This window comes from Schistocerca piceifrons, chromosome 10 (assembly GCF_021461385.2).
Source record: "Schistocerca piceifrons isolate TAMUIC-IGC-003096 chromosome 10, iqSchPice1.1, whole genome shotgun sequence".
Classification (NCBI taxonomy): domain Eukaryota; kingdom Metazoa; phylum Arthropoda; class Insecta; order Orthoptera; family Acrididae; genus Schistocerca; species Schistocerca piceifrons.
This window is the reverse complement of record NC_060147.1, coordinates 31,984,026-32,007,849: the sequence shown is the minus strand read 5'-3', so window position 1 is coordinate 32,007,849 and position 23,824 is coordinate 31,984,026. Positions and strand designations below refer to the sequence as shown.

Here is a 23,824-nt window from a genome sequence, read left to right as displayed (position 1 = left end):
GAACTCTCACTGTTTTCTCTAACATACTGTCAAAAAGAATTGGGAATATGCCATAACCTCTATTTTGAAAGGCTGTGAGATCTTTCCCATAAATTTTACTTTGCAGACTGTATCTGTAAGTGTTTCACAGATTAGGTTTGCTTGTTTAGACTTTATGACAAATTCTGGAATTATTTTATCTATAGTCTCCCTATCAACAGAGTGAAAAGCTTTTTGAAATCCACCAACATAACTACAAGTTATTATTATTATCATTATTATTAATACTATTATTTTGTTTCATTGGTTGGCCGTCTGAGGACCACAACAAGCTTACAACAAAGTAAAAGAGTAAATCATTAGCCACTCCTACAATTTACTGGAACATATGTCTCAAGAATGTAAAGTCCACATAACTCTAATATTTGTATTGACACATCCTGACTTTTTCATTATGCAAACAACTGATAATGGTCTATGTAAAATTATATAAATATGGTTATAATAGAGGGAAACATTCCACGTAGGAAATATATATCTAAAAACAAAGATGATGTGACTTACCAAATGAAAGTGCTGGCAGGTCGACAGACACACAAACAAACACAAACATACACATAAAATTCAAGCTTTCGCAAACCCAGAACCTCCCACAGAAGAACCACAAAAGTGCCCCACTTGTGACAGGATACTTTCCGGGACTGGATCAGATTCTGAATGTGGCTCTCCAGCAGGGATACGACTTCCTAAAATCCTGCCCAGAAATGAGATCCATCCTTCATGAAATCCTCCCCACTCCACCAAGAGTGTCTTTCCGCCGTCCACCTAACCTTCGTAACCTCTTAGTTCATCCCTATGAAATCCCCAAACCACCTTCCCTACCCTCTGGCTCCTACCCTTGTAACCGCCCCCGGTGTAAAACCTGTCCCATGCACCCTCCCACCACCACCTACTCCAGTCCTGTAACCCGGAAGGTGTACACGATCAAAGGCAGAGCCACGTGTGAAAGCACCCACGTGATCTACCAACTGACCTGCCTACACTGTGACGCATTCTATGTGGGAATGACCAGCAACAAACTGTCCATTCGCATGAATGGACACAGGCAGACAGTGTTTGTTGGTAATGAGGATCACCCTGTGGCTAAACATGCCTTGGTGCACGGCCAGCACATCTTGGCACAGTGTTACACCGTCCGGGTTATCTGGATACTTCCCACCAACACCAACCTATCCGAACTCCGGAGATGGGAACTTGCCCTTCAGTATATCCTCTCTTCTCGTCATCCGCCAGGCCTCAATCTCCGCTAATTTCAAGTTGCCGCCACTCATACCTCACCTGTCTTTCAACAACTTCTTTGCCTCTACACTTCTGCCTCGACTGACATCTCTGCCCAAACTCTTTGTCTTTAAATATGTCTGCTTGTGTCTGTATGTGTGGATGGATATGTGCGTGTGTGCGAGTGTATACCTGTCCTTTTTTCCCCCTAAGGTAAGTCTTTCCGCTCCCGGGATTGGAATGACTCCTTACCCTCTCCTTTAAAACCCACTTCCTTTCGTCTTCCCCTCTCCTTCCCTCTTTCCTGACGAGGCAACAGTTTGTTGCGAAAGCTTGAATTTTATGTGTATGTTTGTGTTTGTTTGTGTGTCTGTCGACCTGCCAGCACTTTCATTTGGTAAGTCACATCATCTTTGTTTTTAGATATAAATTATATAAATATTTATATATCTAAAAACACAGATGATGTGACTTACCGAACAAAAGTGCTGGCAGGTCGATAGACACACAAACAAACACAAACATACACATGAAGTTCAAGCTTTCGCAACAAACTGTTGCCTCATCCGGAAAGAGGGAAGGAGAGGGAAAGACGAAAGGATGTGGGTTTTAAGGGAGAGGGTAAGGAGTCATTCCAATCCCGGGAGCGGAAAGGACAGGTATACACTCGCACACACACACATATCCATCCGCACATACACAGACACAAGCAGACATTTGTAAAGTTGTTATTGTCACTGTTGCATTTCGAAATCTTTCCTGTCATCTTATTTTCTCTTTCTGTTTTTGCAAGTAGTTTCACTTTGTATTCACCGAATCTACCACACAATTTTATCCCGCCTATATAGACTCAATAACACGTAACCCACTCCCAACCATAACCAAAAAAGATTATATTTTTTTTCCGCTTTCAACAATACTGCTGCTACAAAATCCACTGTTTCCAGTTCACAAACAGTTCCTTTCAGCTACTAAACAGCCATTTCGGCTAGTTCCAATAACTTTCGCTTTTTTTCCATTTCCGTTTTTCCCACATCACTGATCTTTTTTAGCCGCTTCCAACAGGGCTTTGCCTTTACAAATGTCTGCTTGTGTCTGTGTATGTGCGGATGGATATGTGTGTGTGTGTGAGTGTATACCTGTCCTTTTTTCCCCCTAAGGTAAGTCTTTCCGCTCCCGGGATTGGAATGACTCCTTACCCTCTCCCTTAAAACCCACATCCTTTCGTCTTTCCCTCTTCTTCCCTCTTTCCTGATGAGGCAACAATTTGTTGCGAAAGCTTGAATTTCATGTGTATGTTTGTGTTTGTTTGTGTGTCTATCGACCTGCCAGCACTTTCGTTCGGTAAGTCACATCATCTGTGTTTTTAGATATATTTTTCCCACGTGGAATGTTTCCCTCTATTATATATATAAATACTTAGTTTGGTGTTTTAGCTGTGTAATACAGCAAGAGGAACAGCAGCCTTTTTTTTTTCTTTTCCTTGTTTCCAAAGTAGCTGTTATCTGTATTATACAACACATGCAGGATGTCTCAAGGCTTTGGGGTCAAATTGAAGCAGATGATAGTGGGTGCACAACCGATTATATTGAGATAGGGAACAAATGGTCAGAAATGCATATTTATTGTGTTACAGACACACACAATGTACACTGCATAATGACGACATAGCTCATAGCAATTGTTCAAAGTGACAACTGCCAGTCTCACTGCAAGTATTGCAATGGCGCACGCAGTTCTGCTGCACTATCTCAAAGAGTCCTGGTGTCAGTTACGCACTGAAACAGCCAGTGGGTGATAGCGTACATCCCCGACCACCAAGACAGACATACTGTACACAACTCAGCTCATAGAACACTTCATGTTATAATTGAATGCACTGCACTGGTGCATTAACCTGTGCCGCATGCACACCAGTATCTCTGGTGTCAGTTGACCACTGCATCAGACAGCTTATGATGTGTCCACAGTGAGGTGGGTTACTGTGTACAGTGCATGATGCATAGTCAGAGATTGAATGTTATTCGTCACGAGAGTTGACGGACTTGCATTTAATGGCAGCAGGCTATTGTGCACATAAAACAACATGAATGTGCAGAGAATGCTTTTCCAACAGGCATCATCCTAATTGGAAGAAGTTTATCTCCAAGGATACCAATTTACGAGAGATAGTGTCATTCACGCCACAGAGAACTGGCTGAGGTTCCCACCAAGGACATGCCTCAACGTCAGACTTTGAGGGGATGGTGTCTGATTGTGTGGTCGACCACCCAGCAATAAGCACTCCTTAACTTTGAAGGATACTTTGTGGAGAGCACTGGTGGAACAGGTATTACGTCCCTACCATGAAAAATGTGTGTAAGTGATGGGACCAATGAATTTTGGACCCTGCTGTAACGTCCCAACGGTTAGTGAGTAGTTGAAAATGGCTTAAATACCTGTGAATATCTTGCCTTCAGTGTCCCTCGATGACTGCATACACGAGCTAAAATATGCTTGTTCAGTAAATACAGGATACCGTAATGGATTTCACTACAATGATGTAGGCCACAACTGAAGTAAAGTAAGTATGTAGATTTGTTCACTTCAAAACCTGTATCTTATGAGCTCATGATCAATCTCCAGTGTAATATGCCTCGTTGTTGCTACTACAGCTAACCGATGGTAGCACATACTACACTGGCGATATTAAATAGTCCAGATGCAGTAATTTGATAGAAATGTATGTGTTAGGTCCATTGTATTGTTCAACACTAGCACTCAATGAAGTACGAATATAAAGTCACATATCATTCTGCCTTTTGCAATATTAAATCAAACTGTTTAATAATCTGAAATAATCCGTCACTGCACTATTCTAATATGCTGTTTTAGACAATGTCCAACACACGGGTTGCTCTATTGTAAATCCAAACCTGAATCATGCACCAACACTCATCTGCCTAACAATATTCGAGACTGAGTATTTATACTATTCCTACAATGTACTACTGGTTATAATAATGCAAAACATAATTTAGAATACGAAATAGTTTAACAACAATATCAGACACTCTATAATATCCCCTACTTTGCTAGAACAAGTTTAAAACATTTCCTAAACATATAAAAATCACATTAATATTGAAATTGCTGAAATAAGCATTATAACAATGCTTAACAATCAATTATCCACATTTTGTTAATTAGGCTGCTTGAGATTTAATTCCTACCATTTACAGATGATGAGAACGAAATATATTATTCTTTTATCTAAACATTTTCCGTATATTATATTCCTGAATCAGATTTTGATTGCTTATGGTACAAAGGATACTGTAACGACTATTGTTTGGTGTTGCTATTATTCTTCTAAAAGCCTTTGTCCTATTATCAAATAGTAATTGAATTTAATTATAGCTGGAGATATAAGAGTATTGATCTAGTAATACCGGGTGATCAAAAAGTCAGTATAAATTTGAAAACTGAATAAATCACGGAATAATGCAGATAGAGAGGTACAAATTGACACACATACTTGGAATGACATGGGGTTTTATTAGAACCAACAAAATACCAAAGTTCAAAAAATGTCCAACAGATGGCGCTTCATCTGATCAGAATAGCAATAATTAGCATAACAGCAAAGACGATGTTCTTTACAGGAAATGCTCAATATGTCCACCATCATTCCTCAACAATAGCTGTAGTCGAGGAATAATGTTGTGAACAGCACTGTAAAGCATGTCCGGAGTTACGGTGAGGCATTGGCGTCGGATGTTGTCTTTCAGCATCCCTAGAGATGTCGGTCGATCACGATACACTTGCGACTTCAGGTAACCCCAAAGCCAGTAATCGCACGGACTGAGGTCTGGGGACCTGGGAGGCCAAGCATGACGAAAGTGGCGGCTGAGCACACGATCGTCACCAAACGACGTGCGCAAGAGATCTTCCATGCGTCTAGCAATTTGGGGTGGTTCTAATAAAACCCCATGTCATTCCAAGCATGTGTGTCAATTTTTACCTCTCTATCTACATTGTGAAATGAAAATGAAGTCCCATGCTTCTTTACAGAGCGTAGGGGAACGATGCGGGAGATCCGCACCGCCTTACTAGGCAAGGTCCTAATGGAGGTGGTTTGCCGTTGACTTCCTCCAACCGTAATGGGGATGAATGATGGTGATGAAGACAAGACAACAACACCCAGTCATCTCGAGGCAGGAAAAATCCCTGACCCCTCCGGGAATCGAACCCGGGACCCCATGCTCGGGAAGCGAGAACGCTACCGCGAGACCACGAGGGGCGGACCTATCTACATTATTCCATGGTTTATTAAGTTTTCAAATTTATACTGACTTTTTGATCACCCACTATAATGCGGGGGTGGTAACCATAAGCCTGGAATGATACACTGCATTCATTTCTGTCAATAGATTATTCACCACGGTGAAGTAGTGCCAAACTCCGTACATTTTTCATTGTTCACGAGTGAGGCCCAATTTACCCACAATTATGTTATCAATGATTGCAACAGCAATGGCTGGAGTGAGTACAATCCCTACCCCACGCACATCGTGGGCACCAGCAACAATTCTCTGTCAGCATACGGGCGGGCATTGTCCGAGATCACCTAATAAGACCTTATTTGCTGCCTCCCCATTTGACCGGTCCACATTATCTGGTGTTCCTGCGAGATGTGCCACCACAGTTGCTGGAGACTGTAGCCCTTGTCACTCATTGAGCATGTGGTTTCAACACGATGGTCCACCAGCTCACTTCGATACTGATGTCCACGAGCACCTGAACTGTTGGACAGGGAGGTCTGCCCCACAGCCAGTGTGATCACTGGGTCTCACACCTCTGAACTTTACATCAAGATGTTGGTGTATGAAACCCCCAGGGAAATGGATGAAGACATGCTTGCTAGGTTCCAAGTTGCCAGTCTCCTGATACAACAGACATCAGGGATCCTTGAGAGATTGTGGCAGTGCCATCTATGCACTGAGACTGGTGATCGCCGCTTTGACCAATTATTGTGAGCTATGTTAATGTTGTGTGGTGCATGCTGTATATGTCCATAACATACTAAATATGCATTTCTGACCGCTGATTCCCTGTATTAACGTAATTAGTTGTGGTCCACTATCATCTATTTCAATTTGACCCGAGAGATTTGAGATGCCATCCTAGAGCAGTTCGTGCTCCGTGCCGCCATCTCCAGCAGTCACCAAGCAGTAATGGTCTGAAGATGAGGCCGGCCACTGTGGCCGAGTGGTTCCAGGCACTTCAGTCTGGAACCGTGCTGCTGCTACGATCGCAGGTTCGAATCCTACCTCGGGCAGGGATGTGTGTGATGTCCTTAGGTTAGTTAGGTTTAAGTAGTTCTAAGTTCTAGGCGACTCATGACCTCAGATGTTAAGTCCCATAGTGCTCGGAGCCATTTGAACCACCTGAAGATGAACAAACACTGATTGAACCTGTTCACCTTTTTTAAAATTAATTATTTTATACAGTATAGATTCTTTATGTTATCCTTTGAACAGTATTTTATGGCTGCCGACATTTGCAAAAACTATGTTTCTAAAAGTTTCAAATCTACATATTGATAACAAAAGCAGAAGAAGAAGAAGAAGAAGAAGAAAACACAGTACGGTTTTTCTCCAGTGACACAGAGAACTTGGCAGTGCCAGTCACAGAGATGCACTAACTGATTGCCGGCAACTGCGAGAAGTGGGATGATCATAGTCAAAAATCTCATTGTACTTTATTATAAGAATGATAAATAAATGAATGAAAAAAGTGCTGTATCTAATTAATGTTAAAATGTTCAGTTACTGCCCAACTGTCAATGAAAATAGTTCTCATATAATTGTCGAAAGAGAATATAGTCCATAATAAACCACACAGTAAGAAAACAATCCATGTATCTATCTTGGATTCAATAAATGGTGATACAAGAAAATTTTACTGGAAAGAAATGTTGTGATTTTTTAAAAATCCAGAGGGCATTTATTCATTTGAATCACTCAGCTGAAAGCAATTCACATTTGTTCTAGATATAGTAAAGATAACCTGAGATTCACGAAAATGAATGATTGGAGTTTAAGCACTGTGAGAATGTAGTGCAATCCTTTTAATAAACTAATGAGTGGCAGTCATGTGTGACTTCATTATTATGAACTTTTGCAAAGAACAAGAAATATAGTTTTGTAGAAGACTTGTGTTTTGGGCACTGAGACATAAAAAACCGGATCAGCAGAAATTGAAAACTTTAAGTTTAAATGAAATAAGGAATATCACAGCACACTACTTTCTGTCCTTTCTATAAGAAGGAAATATACAGGGCATACATAAATTACCTTGACAACTGTATGTTGCAATCACTTTAAAACTACACTTGGTAATAGCCAGTTTTCAACATGTTATCACATAGCTCACAGAGCTGTGTTTCATTGTCCACATGCTGCAGATCTCAGATCTCATGAAAAATGTGGACACACTTAGCATTCCTAGTGCTGAGTGAAGTGTTGGCAGAAGAGCCAACACTGTGTTGCTAGAGGAGGCCGAAATGCACGTGTTTAATTACACGCTGACTGGCGCGAGGTCTGGAACAGTTAAGGGAATTAATAGTAGCAAATAAAGTACGTAGTGATACAATACTTAACTTTAATCCACAATTGGAGAACATTGGTCTGACGGTACAGGCATCACAATATACATAGGATTATGGCGCCTTGCTAGGTCGTAGCAAATGACGTAGCTGAAGGCTATGCTAACTATGCTAACTATCGTCTCGGCAAATGAGAGCATAGTTGTCAGTGATCCATCTCTGGCTAAGTCGGCTGTACAACTGGGCGAGTGCGAGCACCTAGCAAGTGTGGTGTCTGGCGGTGACACCACACTGAGGATTGCAGGAAGGTCGGGGTGGGGGGGAGGGTGGGGGGAGGGGTGGGGGGGAGGGTGGGGGGAGGGGGTGGGGGGGGGGGAGGGATATGGGAGACATAAAAGCACAGATCAGGAATACTGGAAGCAATTTCATACAAATTTGGTACGTATATAACTCATTTGTATAAAAGTTCTGTGGAAATAAGATACCTTGCTACCATTTGGGGTGCGGGTGACAACAAGAGAAAGCGATGTGTAAAAATGTCCAAAAATGACCTGTTGGCATTCCTCTCCCATATGTGGTTTATTTGGAAGACTTTAAAAGTGTGAAGTTAAATCTGCCTCTTGTTTGCATTGTTCAATGCATCAACCATACTGTGAGAAAAAGAGCAGCAAAGAGCCAATAATTTTGCCAGTGTGTTTCAGGGACAAAGATCACTGAGCCATGTGGCTCAATACCACAGGTGATATAACTTCTTCTCTAGGGCCAGATTGTATAAGACAGTGAAGTACTACTTGTTTCTGTAACTGATGATCCCAGTTGCCAGTTGCTTTTTTTTTTTTTTTTTTTTTTTTAGAACTTTATTATGTTCACATAGCCAGTTTTGGCCTTTTTATTAGGGCATCATCAAGTGCTTCTGAAACTGCCACATATTAATATATAATATGATGACGATAAAGATATTTTTGTTTTTTATAATAGAAGATTGGTTGTTCAGTTTTTGTAATTACAACTCGCCCATTTTTCCTCAGGATGTCATTGGGTGCCAAATTTTTTTAAAATCTACTTGTCTTTATCATATGACATTGCTTCTCTACAGTGAAAAATAAATTGTATATTATTTCTGTATTTTTACTGTACATACGTGAGCACTGCCTTTCACCTTCTATCATAAAAAAACAGAAATATCTATATGCCCATCATATTATGTATTAACACGTGGCAATTCCAGATGCACTTGATGATGGCCTAATATACAGGCTGAAGCTTGTCACGTGAACTTAATAAACAGCCTTTCAACAATAAAAGACCAGCATGTCAGGCAGTTCCCAGCGACAGACATTTTTCTCGAAATGACTACAGGCAGAAATACATGTTTTCTCAGAATTCAGATGAAACTGCAGGGTGAAATTTGTTGGAGACAAGGATGTAATATGTGTACAAATATGTGTGAAATGAAAGCTTCCGGACAATAAAAACTACTTATTCTCTTTTATTACTTTTTATCTTTAATCAGAACTTTTCTACTATTTTCAATTAATTTTAAAGCCTAAGGCTCCATCTTCAGTCATCTAACATGGCAAATCTTAAATCTCTATGTCTAATCATTTCCAAAAAAACAACTGCTTGTTCTGCAAAAAAACAGATGCTGACTTTTCAAACAATTAATGCTACATTTTCATGTCTCTACACACAGTATTTGCATAGCATATGAATAAGAGAGAACGAAAGAGTACTGTTCGTGTGAGGAGTGGCATTATAGCAAGTGCAGTTTGCTTTGGTTTAGACCACTGCTGGATGGCACATGTGGCCTAAATCTACATTCCTAACAAAACGGTGAGTTCTCCCCATGTTTTTCGACCACTCTGACTTACCGAGCTCCGGCGGCAGCACAGTCAGTCGGTTGCCCTGGATGTGCAGCTCACGCAGCCGGTGCAGCTCCCCTATCTCCTTTGGCAGCGACACCAGGTCGTTCTCACGCAGCACCAGCTTAAAGAAAAACATTGAGATTCAAGTTGCCACACACAGTAACATGCTAACAAACTAGCGACAATGTTGTAGTGTCCCGCAAATACAAGAATGGCTTCATAAGTGAATAGTACAAGAATGCACAGGGCAAGAAAAATTAACCAGTAATCAAGTCAGTGCAAGGTAGTGAACATCAAACTGAGCAAAATTCTCCAAATAATCACAGGTAGGAAATACACTGTTGAGAAGTCATGTTGTTGTGTTGTGCTGTTCACTCCAAAGACTGGTTTGATACAGCCTGTGCAAGCTTCTTCATCTCCCAGTACCTACTGCAACCTACATCCTTCTGAATCTGCTTAGTGTATTCATCTCTTCGTCTCCCTCTATGATTTTTACCCTCCACGCTGCCCTCCAATACTTAATTGGTAATCCCTTGATGCCTCATAATGGGTCCTATCAATCGATCCCTTCTTCTAGTCAAGTCGTGCCACAAATTTCTCTTCTTCCCAATTCAATTCAGTGCCTCCTCATTAGTTATGTTATCTACCCATCTAATCTTCAGCATTCTTCGGTAACACCACAGATCAAAAGCTTCCATTCTCTTCTTGTCTAAACTGTTTACTGACCATGTTTCACATCCATACAAGGCTACACTCCATACAAATACTTTCAGAAAAGAGTTCCTGACACTTAAATCTATACTCGATGTTAACAAATTTCTCTTCTTCAGAAACGCTTTCCTTGCCATTGCCAGTCTACATTTTATATCTCTACTTCGACCATCATCAGTTATTTTGCTCCCCAAATAGCAAAACTCCTTTAATACTTTAAGCGTCTCATTTCCTAATCTAATTTTCTCAGCATCATCTGATTTAATTCAACTACATTCCATTATCCACATTTTGCTTTTGTTGATGTTCATCTTATATCCTCCTTTCAAGACACTCTCCATTCCGTTCAACTGTTCTTCCAAGTCCTTTGCTGTCTCTGACAGAATTACAATGTCATTGGCAAACCTCAAGGTTTTTATGTCTTCTCCCTGAATTTTAATCCCTACTCCAAACTTTTTTTTCTCTTTACTGCTTGTTCAATGTACAGATTGAATAACATCAGGGACAGGCTACAACCCTGTCTCACTACCTTCTCAACCATTGCTTCCCTTCTGTGCCCCTCGACTGTTATAACTGCTTTCTGGTTTATGTACAAACTGTAAATAGACTTTTGCTTCCTGTATTTTGCCACTGCCAACTTCAGAATTTGAAAGAGAGTTTTCCAGTAAACATTATCAAAGGCTTCTGTAAGTCTACAAATGCTAGAAACGTAGGTTTGCCTTTCCTTAGCCTAGCTTCAGGAGTCAGTATTGCCTCGCGTGTTCCTAAGTTCCTACAGAATCCAAACTGATTATCCCCGAGGTCGGCTTCTGCCAGATTTTCCATTTGTCTGTAAAGAATTCATATTAGTATTTTACAAGCGTGACTTACTAAACTGATAGTTTGGTAATTTTCACACCTGTTAACACGGACTTCCTTTGGGATTGGAATTATTATATTCTTCTGGAAGTCTGTGGGTATTTCGCCTGTCTCATACATCTTGCTCACCAGATGGGGTGGCTCTCCCAAGGCTATCGGTAATTCCAATGAAATGTTGTCTACTCCCGGGGCCTTGTTTCAAATTAGGTCTTTCAGTGCTCTGTCAAATTCTTCATGCAGTATCATATCTCCCATTTCATCTTCACCTACATCCTCTTCTATTTCCATAATACTGCCCTCAACTTCATTGTCAATGTAAAGACCCTCTATATACTCCTTCCATCTATCTACTTTCCTTTCTTTGCTTAGAACTGGTTTTCCATCTGAGCTCTTGATATTCATACAAGTGGTTCTCATTTCTCCAAAGGTCTCTGTAATTTTCCTATAAGCAGTATTTATCTTAGCCCTAGTGATACATGCCTCTACATTGTTACATTTGTCCTCTAGCCATCGCTGCTTAGCCATTTTGCACTTACTGTTGATCTCATTCTTGAGACGTTTGTATTCCTTTCTGCCTTCATTTACTGCATTTTTATATTTTCTTCTTTCATCAATCAAATTCAATATATCTTCTGTTACGCAAGGGTTTCTACTACCCTTCATCTTTTTACCTACTTGATCCTCTGCTGCCTTCACTATTTCATTTCTCAAAGCTATCCATTCTTCTTCTGCTGTACTCTTTTCCTCTGTTCTTGTCAATTGTTCCCTAATGCTCCCTCTGAAACTCTCTAAAATCTCTAGTTCTTTCAATTTATCCACGTCCCATCTCCATAAATTCCTGCCTTTCTGCAGTTACTTCAGTTTTAACCTACAGTTCATAACCAATAAATTGTGGCTAGAGTCCACATCTGTCTCTGGAAATGTCTTACAATTTAAAACCTGGTTCTTAAATCTCTGTCTTACCATTATAAAATCAGTCTAAAACCTTTTGGTGTCTCCAGGTCTCTTCCATGTACACAACCTTCTTTCATGATTCTTAAACCAAGTGTTAGCAATGATTAAGTTATGCTCTGTGCAAAATTCTACCAGGCGGCTTCCTCTTTCATTCCTTACCCCAGTCCATATTCACCTACTACTTTTCCTTCTCTTCCTTTTCCTATTGTCGAATTCCAGTCCCCCATGACTACTAAATGTTCATCTCCCTTCACTACCTGAATAATTTCTTTCATCTCATCATACATTTCTTCAATCTCTTCATCTGCATTATCTGCAGAGATAGTTGGCGTATAAACTTGTACTACTCTGGTAGGCATGGGCTTCATGTCTATCTTGGCTACAATAATGCGTTGAGAATTTATGTCTGTAAAATGACAGCAAATCAGTAATGACATTCTGCCTGTTAGCTGTTGTCTCAGAATGTTCAGCTGATGTTTTGTTTAACACTCTTTCTGAAATTTCATCGGCACGAGTGGCTGGCATTGTCAAAGGTTCACTCCATGACTGGTGATGTCAGGAAAATCATTAAACAAATGTCAGCTGAAGTTTCCTGGACATAAGCCATTGGGGGTCCAATTGCAAAATAACCCTGAAAGAGTGGTTCGGTGTGGGGCAGCGGAGGGGTGAAGTGGACAGCAGTAGTCATCGTGTGGTTGTGGACAAATGCGGCTGCGGTGGGGACGGAGCCTCTCCGTCGTTTCTAGGCCCCCAGTTAACATACAATAGAATACAATACAAGTGTCAAATGGTATACATTCTTACATATCTATTGTCTTTGACATGAGATGGCAAAAAAAGGTGTCAAAAGGGTGGCGAGATAGTATGAACAGAATTCAGTAATTTTTAATAATATAGATTATAATGTGTATGGCTTACTAAGTGACAGCAGGAGAAGACACACACAAAAAGGTTTAACTTTTACAAGCTTTCGGAGCCAGTGTTTCCTTCTTCTGGCAGAAGAGTTGAAGGTGAAGGAAGAGGGGTGAAGGAAATGGACTGGATAGGTTTAGGGAAAGGGGTACAGTTCAGAAAAGTCACCCAGAACCCTGGACCAGGGGAGACTTACCGGACTGGATGAGACGGAAAGGAGACTTACTGGACAGGATAAGACAGAAAGTCTTTCCCTCCCAGCCAGTCTGGTAAATCTCCCCTGATCCATGGTTCGGGTGACTTTTCTGAATTGTACCCCTTTCCCTAAACCTCTCCAGACCTTTTCCTTCGCCCTTCCCCCTCCCCCTTCAACTCTTCTGCCAAAAGAAGGAGTCATTGGCTCTGAAAGCTTGTAAAAGTTAAACCTTTCTTTGTGTGTGTGTTCTTCTGCCACCACTTGGTGAGTAGATTTTTTTATCTATCCACTTACATTGTATTGTCAATAATTGATTATTTCTGTTGTTAGATTGTAATGTATGATTTATGGTGGCCTCAAAGCTACCAATTTTTTCTGTGATCTCTGTTTCCCCATAATTCCCTTTAACTGAATAGCAGCCATTTTGTTTGCTATCCATTTTCAGTGGATAATGAACTACTACTCAATGCCAAACTTGTTTCACGGAAGGCTCTCACATTTCAATAACTAGTATTATGCGAGGAATCGAAGAATATACTATAGTCATCTACATACTGTTCTTGTTGGGAGTATAAAGACTAAAACAGAGTTATTACAGTGTGTACACAGGCATTTATGCACCATGGTTTACAAGGTAGGGATGTAAATATTGGCAGAGCCTTCATAAAATTGACTGATCGGATAAAGCGAAGTCTCAATTTGTTGACAGCATTAAATGACTAAATAAGATCTCCAGCAGGATGTTACACACTAAAAGAATCCTACATATACTGGGTTATTAAAGCATGCTTAAAAGAAATTTCTAAACCTCTTACTCACCTGATAAACAGCATTAGAGAAAACATGTATCCAACGGTTCTAAAAATGAGAGTAGTGAAACCAGTGTATAAAAAGGGAAGTAAGTCTCCAACTATAGACCAATATCATTAATTACCACTTTTAGTAAGATATTCAAAAGCATTATCCTTTCCCAGCTAAGTGTCTTTTTCACAAAACATAAACTGCTTGTAGGTTCGCAGCATGGCTTCAGAAAAGAGCTAAGTACAACCACAGCAGTTACACGGTTCATCCGTGAAGTTTACTGTTTGTTGGACCAGAAGACGCAGACTGCAGGTATATTTTTGGACCTGACAAGAGCATTTGATATGGTAAACCATAGGATACTTCTTAAAAAGCTAAAATCTTATAGTATTGGGGATCAAGCCATGAGTCTTCTAACCACGTACCTGTTGAATCGTAAGCGAAACACTAAATTGTCATACAAACTAGATAGTAAAATCATGAACTGCCAGTCCACCAGTGAACCTGTATTACAAGGTGTACCACAAGGCTCAATCCTTGGACCCTTTCTCTTCCTTATATATATTAACGACACTGCACAACCCATTAACTCCCATATTGTAAGCTATGCAGATGACACGTCAATCTTATTCTATGGGAGTGAATCTAAAAAGCTAGAATCTCTTGCTACTAGTGGTGTAACAGAAGTAACAAAATACTTCAATGATCAGGGACTCAAGGTGAATGTCACCAAATCTCAACTACTGACATTTAAAACAGGCAGTTCTCATCACAACAATATGAATAGTGTGTGTAATATCTCTGCAACAGAAAATGGTAACTGTAAATTCCTGGGTGTATATGTTGCTGAAAATTTGCGGTGGACATACCACATTAATTTCGTATGCGGAAATGTCAGCAGTGCCATATATCTCCTCAGCCAGCTCGCAAAGATAGTTCCTAGCCAAGCACTGAAATTAGTATATTATGGAACACTTTACCCCTTTCTCAATTACGAAACTGAACTATGGGGCTGTGCAGCTGATGTACATTTAAAAAGAATACTACTACTACAGAAAAGAGCAATAAGACTTATAGATGGGATGGGACATAGAGATTCATGTCATGAAGTGTTTGTGCAGCACAAATATCTGACAATATATTCTCTGTACATCTTCAAAATAGTTGTATTTTTTATAAGTCAACCAACAGAAGCTATCAAGGGCAGTGATGTACACGATCACAACACTAGAGCAAAGTGTAACTATTTCCGTAACAGAACAACATTAAAAATGACTGATAGAAGTCCATATATCAGTGGTTTGATTTGGTATAACAAGCTACCAAACTCTCTAAGAACGTACACGGGAAATGTTTTTAAAACAAAATTAAAATCTTTTCTAATAGAAAAATGTTTATATTGTTTCAATGAATTTTAAGATATTGATTGTAACATGAGGCATTAGCATATCAGTTGTAATGTGATAAATGTAAAAAATAGACATAAGAAGCAACAGTTACAGAATATAGTGTATTTTATAAGTATAAATATAACCATAGTATTAAGTCTGACATTTACAAAAGCCATCATTACAATGGCTCCGCGCAAAGAAAATGTAAATAAATAAATAAAAAGCTCAGATCACTTCCACAGAAGTTGTAATCTAGGGAGAAAACCTAAGACAAGATCAGTGTATGACAGAAATATCAGAAAGAATAGTTTGAAGATGTTTATACCTTACTGTTTGTATTCCTCCCCCCCCCCCTTTTTTTTAGCCCTAGTCCTGTTACAATCACAACAAAGTAAAATTTTTGGGAACTGTACATAGAAAATTGTGATCTAGCGCAACACCAAGATGATTTTAATATGAGTAAAATGAATGTTAGAAAATATAGTATATTTGGACAGATAAAAAAATCTACTTACCGAGCAGTGACAAGAGAAAACACACATAAAAGATATGGAAATGTCCAGAGTTTCAGAGCCATTATCTCTTTCTTCTGGCAGAAGGGTTGAAGGGGAAGGAAAGGGACAGAGGAAAAGGAGCAGCGAGGTTTGGGAAATTGGGAGAATTATGAAAAAGTCACCCATAAAATTCAGTAAGTCCATCCTGTCCAGCAAGACACCCTTAATCCAGTGTTCTGGGCAACTTTTCTGTAACTCTTACAATTCCCTAACCTCATCAGTCCTTTTCTTTCATCCCTCTTCCATTCTCCTCAAAAATAAAGTCTAGATGGCCATGTTCTATTGGCTACACACCAAACAACATTCAGAATATGCCAACTTCCACATTTTCTGTAATATGCATAGTCATGTTCAATTTTCATGGCAGGAAGGTGGTAAATGCAAACAAGCATGTAAATGCAGTGCTCAGCATATAAGAGTATAATGTATATTAAAAAAAATAAAGAGTAAAATTTCTTTGTAATATCTAAATGTACTCACAATTTGTAAATTCTTTAGCTGTCCTATCTCAGGTGATAGAGTTTCAAAGTCATTGTCACCCAGGTACAGAGCACGAAGAGTTTCTGAAAATAAAATGATTACTTGGTGCTAACAAAAGTATAAGAATTTATTTATTTTTTGCTTATTTTTAGGCTCTTATCTAGGATGTAAAACAGATATATCTTGGAAATAAAATTGCATATACAACATAAAGAAGGGATCAACTGATAGGACACATTCTGAGACATCAAGAGATCATCAATTTGGTATTGGAGGGAAGCGCGGAGGATAAAAATTGTAGAGGGAGACCAAGAGATGAATACAGTAAGCAGATTCAGAAGGATGTAAGTTGCAGTAATAAATTGGAGATGATGAGGCTTAGGATAGAGTAGCATGGACAGCTGCATGTAACCAGTCTTCTGATTGAAGATCACAACAAAAACAAAACAATAACAACAATACTCACTGTATTTGCATAAAATTAAAAATATGTTCATATATTTCTGGAGATGACTGGTATGTAGGTTCTTGCAAATCTCTTAAAAATGTAGATGTAGTCAGTATGTCCATAGTAACTCTAAAATCCAAAGGAAAAGAAGAGCTGCACTATAATACCATATTTGCGTGAATATAGGCTGCATTTTTCCCCATAAATTTTGAATTGGAAAACCATGGTGTGGCCTATAATAGAGATTTTCCCCCTTGGATTATAAATCATCAATTTCAAAATGACATGTACCTGTCTGTTGTGGGTTGAAATTAATATCAGTTTTGCGATTAAAAATTAAAACAGTGGTAATTTTTGTACATCAGCCTTAACGCTCAGTAGCAATGTGGACCAATGATTTTCAGCACCACATTTGTACACTTCGTACCCCTACATTATTTACTGTAGTGCTGTTCAACATATCAAAATAGACTGGTGTTTGGTGTACATTCCCTTTTTGGGAACATAAATAAAAATTTTTGTATCAAAGCTGGATCATGTAACATCAAACTGTTTTCATAAGCTTTAGGCAGCTTTGCGAAATTGTAGTTCTGTGACAAACAGGTGGATTATTTCATTGAATACATTGCCAAACCCACAAACATGAAAGTTTAAATTCCTCTGGTGAAATATTCCCCCCCCCCTTCTTCTTCTATAAGCCACGGAATAATGAGGACCAATAAGTATTGGAATAGGTCATAACTTTGAGCATGTGTGTGCAATGAGACACCCTTAGTTATGAGGGAGCTGAAGAAGGGGAGGGAGAGAGATGCACTTCAGGTAACATCTAACTGAATTTTCTCATTAATTTAATAGTGTGGCCTATATTTGAGATTTACTTTTAACTATAATCTCATATAAAAAGATTAGGTGCAGCCTATATTCGCACGTGGTGTATTTCCATGCAAATACACTTCTTCAGAGCACACATGAAGGTTTATTCACACTAATAAATTCAAACAAATACCAATATTGAGCAGTTCAGTGTTGTTGTGATCTTCAGTCCAAAGACTGGTTTTGATGCAACTCCTCACACTACTCTATCTCGTGCAAGCCTCTCCATCTCTGAATAACTACCACAGCCTACATCCAATCACACCTGCTTACTGTATTCATCTCGTGGTCTCCCTCTATGATTTAACACCCCCCCCCCCCCCCCTCTCTCTCTCTCTCTCTCTCTCTCTCTCTCTCTCTCTCTCTCTCACACACACACACACACACACACACACAAACACACACACATCTTGCGTTACTAAATTGATGTTTCCTTTATATCTCATGGTGTCTCCAATTAACAAATTCCTTCTTTTAGTCACATTGAAATCTCTTTTCTCCCTGATTTGATTCAATACCTTCTCATTAGTTACTTATATCCATTCAGTCTTCAGAATTCTACTGCAGAACCAAATTTCAATAGCTACTACTACTCTTTACTGTCCACATTTCACTTCTGTACACGGACATATTTCACACAAACACATAAGTAAGAAAAGATTTCTTAACATTTAATTTCATATTCAGTTTCTCTTTTTGATAAATGCTTTCCTTGCTACTGCAGGCAGCATTTTATATACTCTCTTTGTTTGGTAATCAATTATCATCTGTGGTTATAAGGGACAGTGAGCATATTGGTCTGCATACCACAAAGAAATCAATGAATTACTATATGGTATTATTGTGCAGATTTCCGAGCCAGTATTTTTTACATACATTAATGTTACCCATATGAATATGGTCTGCTGACTGTTGTACACCTCACTATTACAATGAGAACTGAGTGGACGTGAACTTTCATACAGATGTTGGCTTTGTGCTTACCAGGCAGCAGCTCGGTAATAATACCATGCCTACATAATTTCATCACACACACTAACAGAGATGTAATTGGATAGATAAAAAATGTACTCACCAAGTGGCAACAGAACACACACATAAAAGAAGGTTATAATTATGCAAGCTTTTGGAGCTAGTGGCTCCTTCTTCTAGTATAAGGGTTGAAGGAGAAGAAAGATGGATGAAGGAAAAGGACAGGAGAGATCTAGAAAAATGGGTAGGTTTCAGAAAAGTCACCCAGAACTGTGGGTCAGGGTAGACTTACCACATGGGATGAGAAGGAAAGAGTCTTTCCTTCTCATCCTGTTCAGTAAGTCCCCCTTGACCCGCAGTTCTGGGTGACTTTTCTGAAATCTACTCTTTTTCCTAGATCTCTCCTGTCCTTTTCCTTCATTTCTGTTTCTTCCTCTTCAACACTTCTGCTGGAAGAAAGAGCAACTGCCTCCAAAAACTTGCATAATAACAACTTTTTTTTACATGCGTATTCTGCTGCCACTTGGTGAGTACATTTTTTATCTATACAATTAGATTATACTGTCAAAAATTGACTGTTTTCATTGTTACACTAAGAGAGATGTTATCAGATTTTTTCTGGGTGCAAACTCACACAAATAAAAAAAAGAATAGTTGCTACAAGATGGTACCACAATGACTGCCACAATCACATAATGTAACACATGAGCAACATGGAGATATTAGTGAGGTGATTGCAATACGCGATCTCAATTGACAGATTTTACTCGTGTGATTACAGGGTGTGGACTGATGATTTTTGGGAGGGTGTGGTGGTAGTATATATAGACTGGTGTACAGATATTTTTGTGAACTCAGATGTTATATATTAGTTTATAAAACTAAAAGGCAAACATTTACATGTTGATGATCGATAAGTTCCAACAATGATTTGATTTAACTAAAAGATAGCTGCTTAAAAAAGTACAGATGCTCACGGTACTATTTGATTTGAATACTGTATGACTCTTTGGTAGATAATTGACTTACACGTAAAATCGCCATTTTTGAAATTTTGCAATTTGTGCAAATTCTTAATTAGAGGCTTCACTGAATAATGAAGAAGATTATTATCTGTTTCACAAAAATATAATGTTAAATCCAACAAGCATAATAGCTCAAATGGCAACGTAATTTTGAGTGTGGCCTATCTTTAATTACTAATATCTTTCAAGTTAAACAGTTTTCAGAAAACTGAAACAGGTTACCAGAATGAATGAAATTAGGACTTTCCAATGAGTGCTGTCAACCCTCTCAAAACTAACGATCAGCTCACTTCGATTATACCATTACACACTGTTCTAACAGGCGTGTAGGGCCCCAGTTGTTTCTTGCGCCCTAAAGTAAACCAAAACCAAACCAATCACTGTTCTAACAATTTCTCTTAATACAGTTCTAAACAAAACTAAATAGAGTACACCACTATCACTAGCCGACTGTAAATTATCATACAGATAATAAAATAATGTGAAACATCAACCCTGAATCATACATTTGAGCCTTTCTTTATTTTTTTTACATATTTTTTTTTTCCTGATTCTTTGGCAAACAGACGGAAGTGAAAGATTTCACCCTCACCTTCTGCACTTTTTAATCTTAGGACTTCTCTTTTGCTTTTTTATTCCTACTGTTTCCTTTCAATTCTTGAACACACTGTATACTAGTGAACCCAGCAATGCTTCGCAATTGCTAAATATTTATGCCCCAATATCCTTCTTCCTGCTCTCTCTGCCCATCTCCCCCACCCCCCTTTGGTCCATTTCCTCCTCATTCTATCCCTCTCTCTGTCCATCCCCCCCCCCCCCCCCCCAGCCTCACTGACTTGACTTTGAGCCATCTTTATTGCTATTACCAGCAAATCTCTGACTGAGAACTGAAGTCACTTAAAGTAAACAGGTAAATCAGTTGGGATAAATGGTACACAGGGTAAGAGAAACCTCTCCTGATGCTAAATCTGTGAGGATAGTAGCTTCATTGACACTATTTTCCATAAGTTTAGTCTGCAGATGGGTAGGATCAGAAAGTTTTGGACAACTGTGATTTGGTATTCTAATCATTAGCTGATAAGCCATGAATACAATATCCCTCATTTATGTAAATCTGACTGCAAGGAAGAAAATGAAACCACCCATTTTGACAGCACAGCATTTCTTTCTCGCAGTCAGTTTTAACGGACAACCTGTACATTGTTGTATAAAAAGAATACATGCTATGTCTGTACGAATGTTTATTACAGTATCAGGTAAAAATCTGAAATAAATCAGTCAAAAACTTTGAGATTTTTTCCTATCAACATTTCCTCTTTTAGGGTATTGTGTAAAAATCTGAAGTAAAGTGGTCAGATAATATCTGAGAATAACATCCGAGTCTTTCGGTAACAAGGTGAAACATCAACCTCTTTCTGAATAGTAAAGAAAATTTAGGTATATATTTTGTACCATATATATTTTAAAAAAAAGTATGAAGCCAACATTTATTAGAGAATAGTGTAAAAATTTCAAGAAAATCAGTCAAGATCTTTCAGGTATTTGGTTACAATGTTAAACAATGACTTGTATTTATATAGTCGCACAGCTACACACATTTATATATAAAATATATTAAAAATGTAGTATATGTCCATCCAAATGTTTATTAGAGTACTGTGTATAAATATGAAGTAACTTGGTCTAGAACTTCGATGATTTTACTGCTTCCCCCAAAAATGTAGACTATGTCCACCTGAAGGTTTATTAGAGTATCGAGTAAAAATCTGAAGTAAATTGGTCAAGAACATTTCTATATATTTGGCAACAACATTGAACAACGTCTTGCTTTTATATAATAGTATAGATTAAATGGCTTTCCCGTTAGTGCATACCTATTTTTCTGAAACTTTCAAACATCTGGCACCACTTTATGTTGTTGTATGTGCTCCCTAGCCTTTATGAAGCACACACGGTATTACTTACCAAGCTTGAAGAAATTCCCAGGAAGGACAGTTTCATTGAGATTGTTGTACGTGAGGTCCAGAACTTCCAGCACTGGAAATGCACCAAACCCGCGTGGTAGCGAATCCAGACGATTCATTCTGTAACAGACGCAAATAACTCTATTCACTTAATGGCACATTTCAACAATTTCCAAATTTACTGTAGGAGAAAATTCACATCCACATCTACTTGTACACTACAAATCACCCCACAGTATTTGGTAAAGGAAACAATTTTTATTTTTTTTATTTTTTTTAAATAGCATGGATCATAAGGGGATAGGAACGTAGGTCGTCAGTCTTCAGATTGGCTGGCTGTATGCTTATAGATATGAGTAGTTGAGTAGTGTTCATTCTGTCGGCTATGTCCAACAAACCAGACACCCCTCACATTTACAATTCTATGAATGCACTGCCTGGTTGACGAAAAAGTTGCAATGCAGATGCACAACCAACATCCGAACTTCCATGGGAATCACAGATCTGCAACTAAGGGGTTAATGGGTGGTGATGGTTGTAGTGCGACATGTGAGAAGCTGGGAATTTGGGTATGACAGAAAGCACATCTGGATAGCCAAGGCAGTTAAGGCAACTGTTCTAGAGAAGTGGAGCAACCAGGTTCAAGTAAGAGTCTGCCACGAATTTTCAACTCTTGCCATTGGATTGCCATAGCTTGAAGTCATTATTTCCTCCCTATCTCTTTCCCACCCTGTTTCCTTTCCATTCCTTTGACTCCAAAATATTCATGGCTGTAGCCTGCCACAACTTCCACTCCTGTGAAAACCTATTCATTTCACAGAAGCAATTATATAAAACATCTTTAATCATTTGTCTTCCTCTACAGTTTTTGCCTTCGACGGCTCCCTCTAGTATCGTGGAAGTAAATCCGTGATGCCTTAACACTTCCTCTAACGTCCTACTGTCGGTGTTTTCCACACATTGCTCTCCTTGTCAATTATGGAGAGGACCTTCTCCTTTCTTATCTTGTCAGCCTACTTAATTTTCAGCATACTTATGTAACACCATCAGACATTTTGATTCTCTTCTTGCAATTTTCCCACAGCCCACAATTCACTAATGTATAATATTGTGCTCCAAAGGTACAGTCTCACAAATCCCTTGCTCAAATTAAGGCCGATATCTGACATCATCAGACTTCTTCTAGCCAAGAATGCCCACTTTGCCTATGCTAGTCTGCCATTGGTAATTTTGCTTCCAAGGTAGTAGAATAAGGTATTTGACTGTTTTCTCGAAATTGTCTTAAATGATATGTTGTTTTATACTCCTAACATGTCCCCCCCCCCCCTCTCCCCACCCTCTCTTGAGTTTCAGTATTCTAATATAAAATCGGAAATGCAATTCAAATAATCGGAATGCCTGCTAAAACATTCCATTTGAGTCATGTGATGCCTGTGATGTTGGCTAGCTTGCTGTTCCTACTGTAATAATGGTAATTCACAGTGATGTCTTGTTTTGGAATTTATATTTTAGAAAATGGGTTACAAATTGTGTGTAGTATCATACTGTACAAATACGTCTTTAAAAACTTCTGAAAAGTTGTTTTTGAGCATTCCAGAGAATGAGAAAACGCATAGAATGTGGTTGCGCTATACCGGCAAACTGCCACCACGTCGACGCACAAGTTCACTACCTTAATTAAACATGTGTTGCAAATAACATTAATTTACCTCCAAGATACACTCTCCCACTATTACAATGGAGGATAGTGTCATTCAACGGAACTAAACTCCTAATGAAAATTGTCATCTTAATTAACTACATCACAATTGTTCAGCTGCTCAGTTGTTAGAGCGTTAGACCATCAAATTTTATGAATTGAAATCTACCACTTGCTGGTTTGAACCTAACCCGAAAGAACATTTTAACTTACATGTAAAACGATTCAACAGTCCGCTCATGTGATAATTAAATCACAATCACAAAATTTCACCA

General features: G+C 38.9%; 1 protein-coding gene across 1 annotated transcript in view; it reads right to left on the bottom strand.

The window, feature by feature from the left end:
• The window catches only part of LOC124718804 (ras suppressor protein 1), a 65,396-nt gene that overhangs the window by 18,208 nt on the left and 23,364 nt on the right, over nt 1-23,824 (bottom strand). The window contains exons 4-6 of the mRNA XM_047244418.1: nt 21,852-21,970; nt 16,569-16,651; nt 9,718-9,832 (exon numbers count right to left, since the gene is read on the bottom strand). Coding sequence (XP_047100374.1) covers nt 9,718-9,832; nt 16,569-16,651; nt 21,852-21,970 — 317 coding nt within the window. The remainder of the gene's footprint in view (nt 1-9,717; nt 9,833-16,568; nt 16,652-21,851; nt 21,971-23,824) is intronic.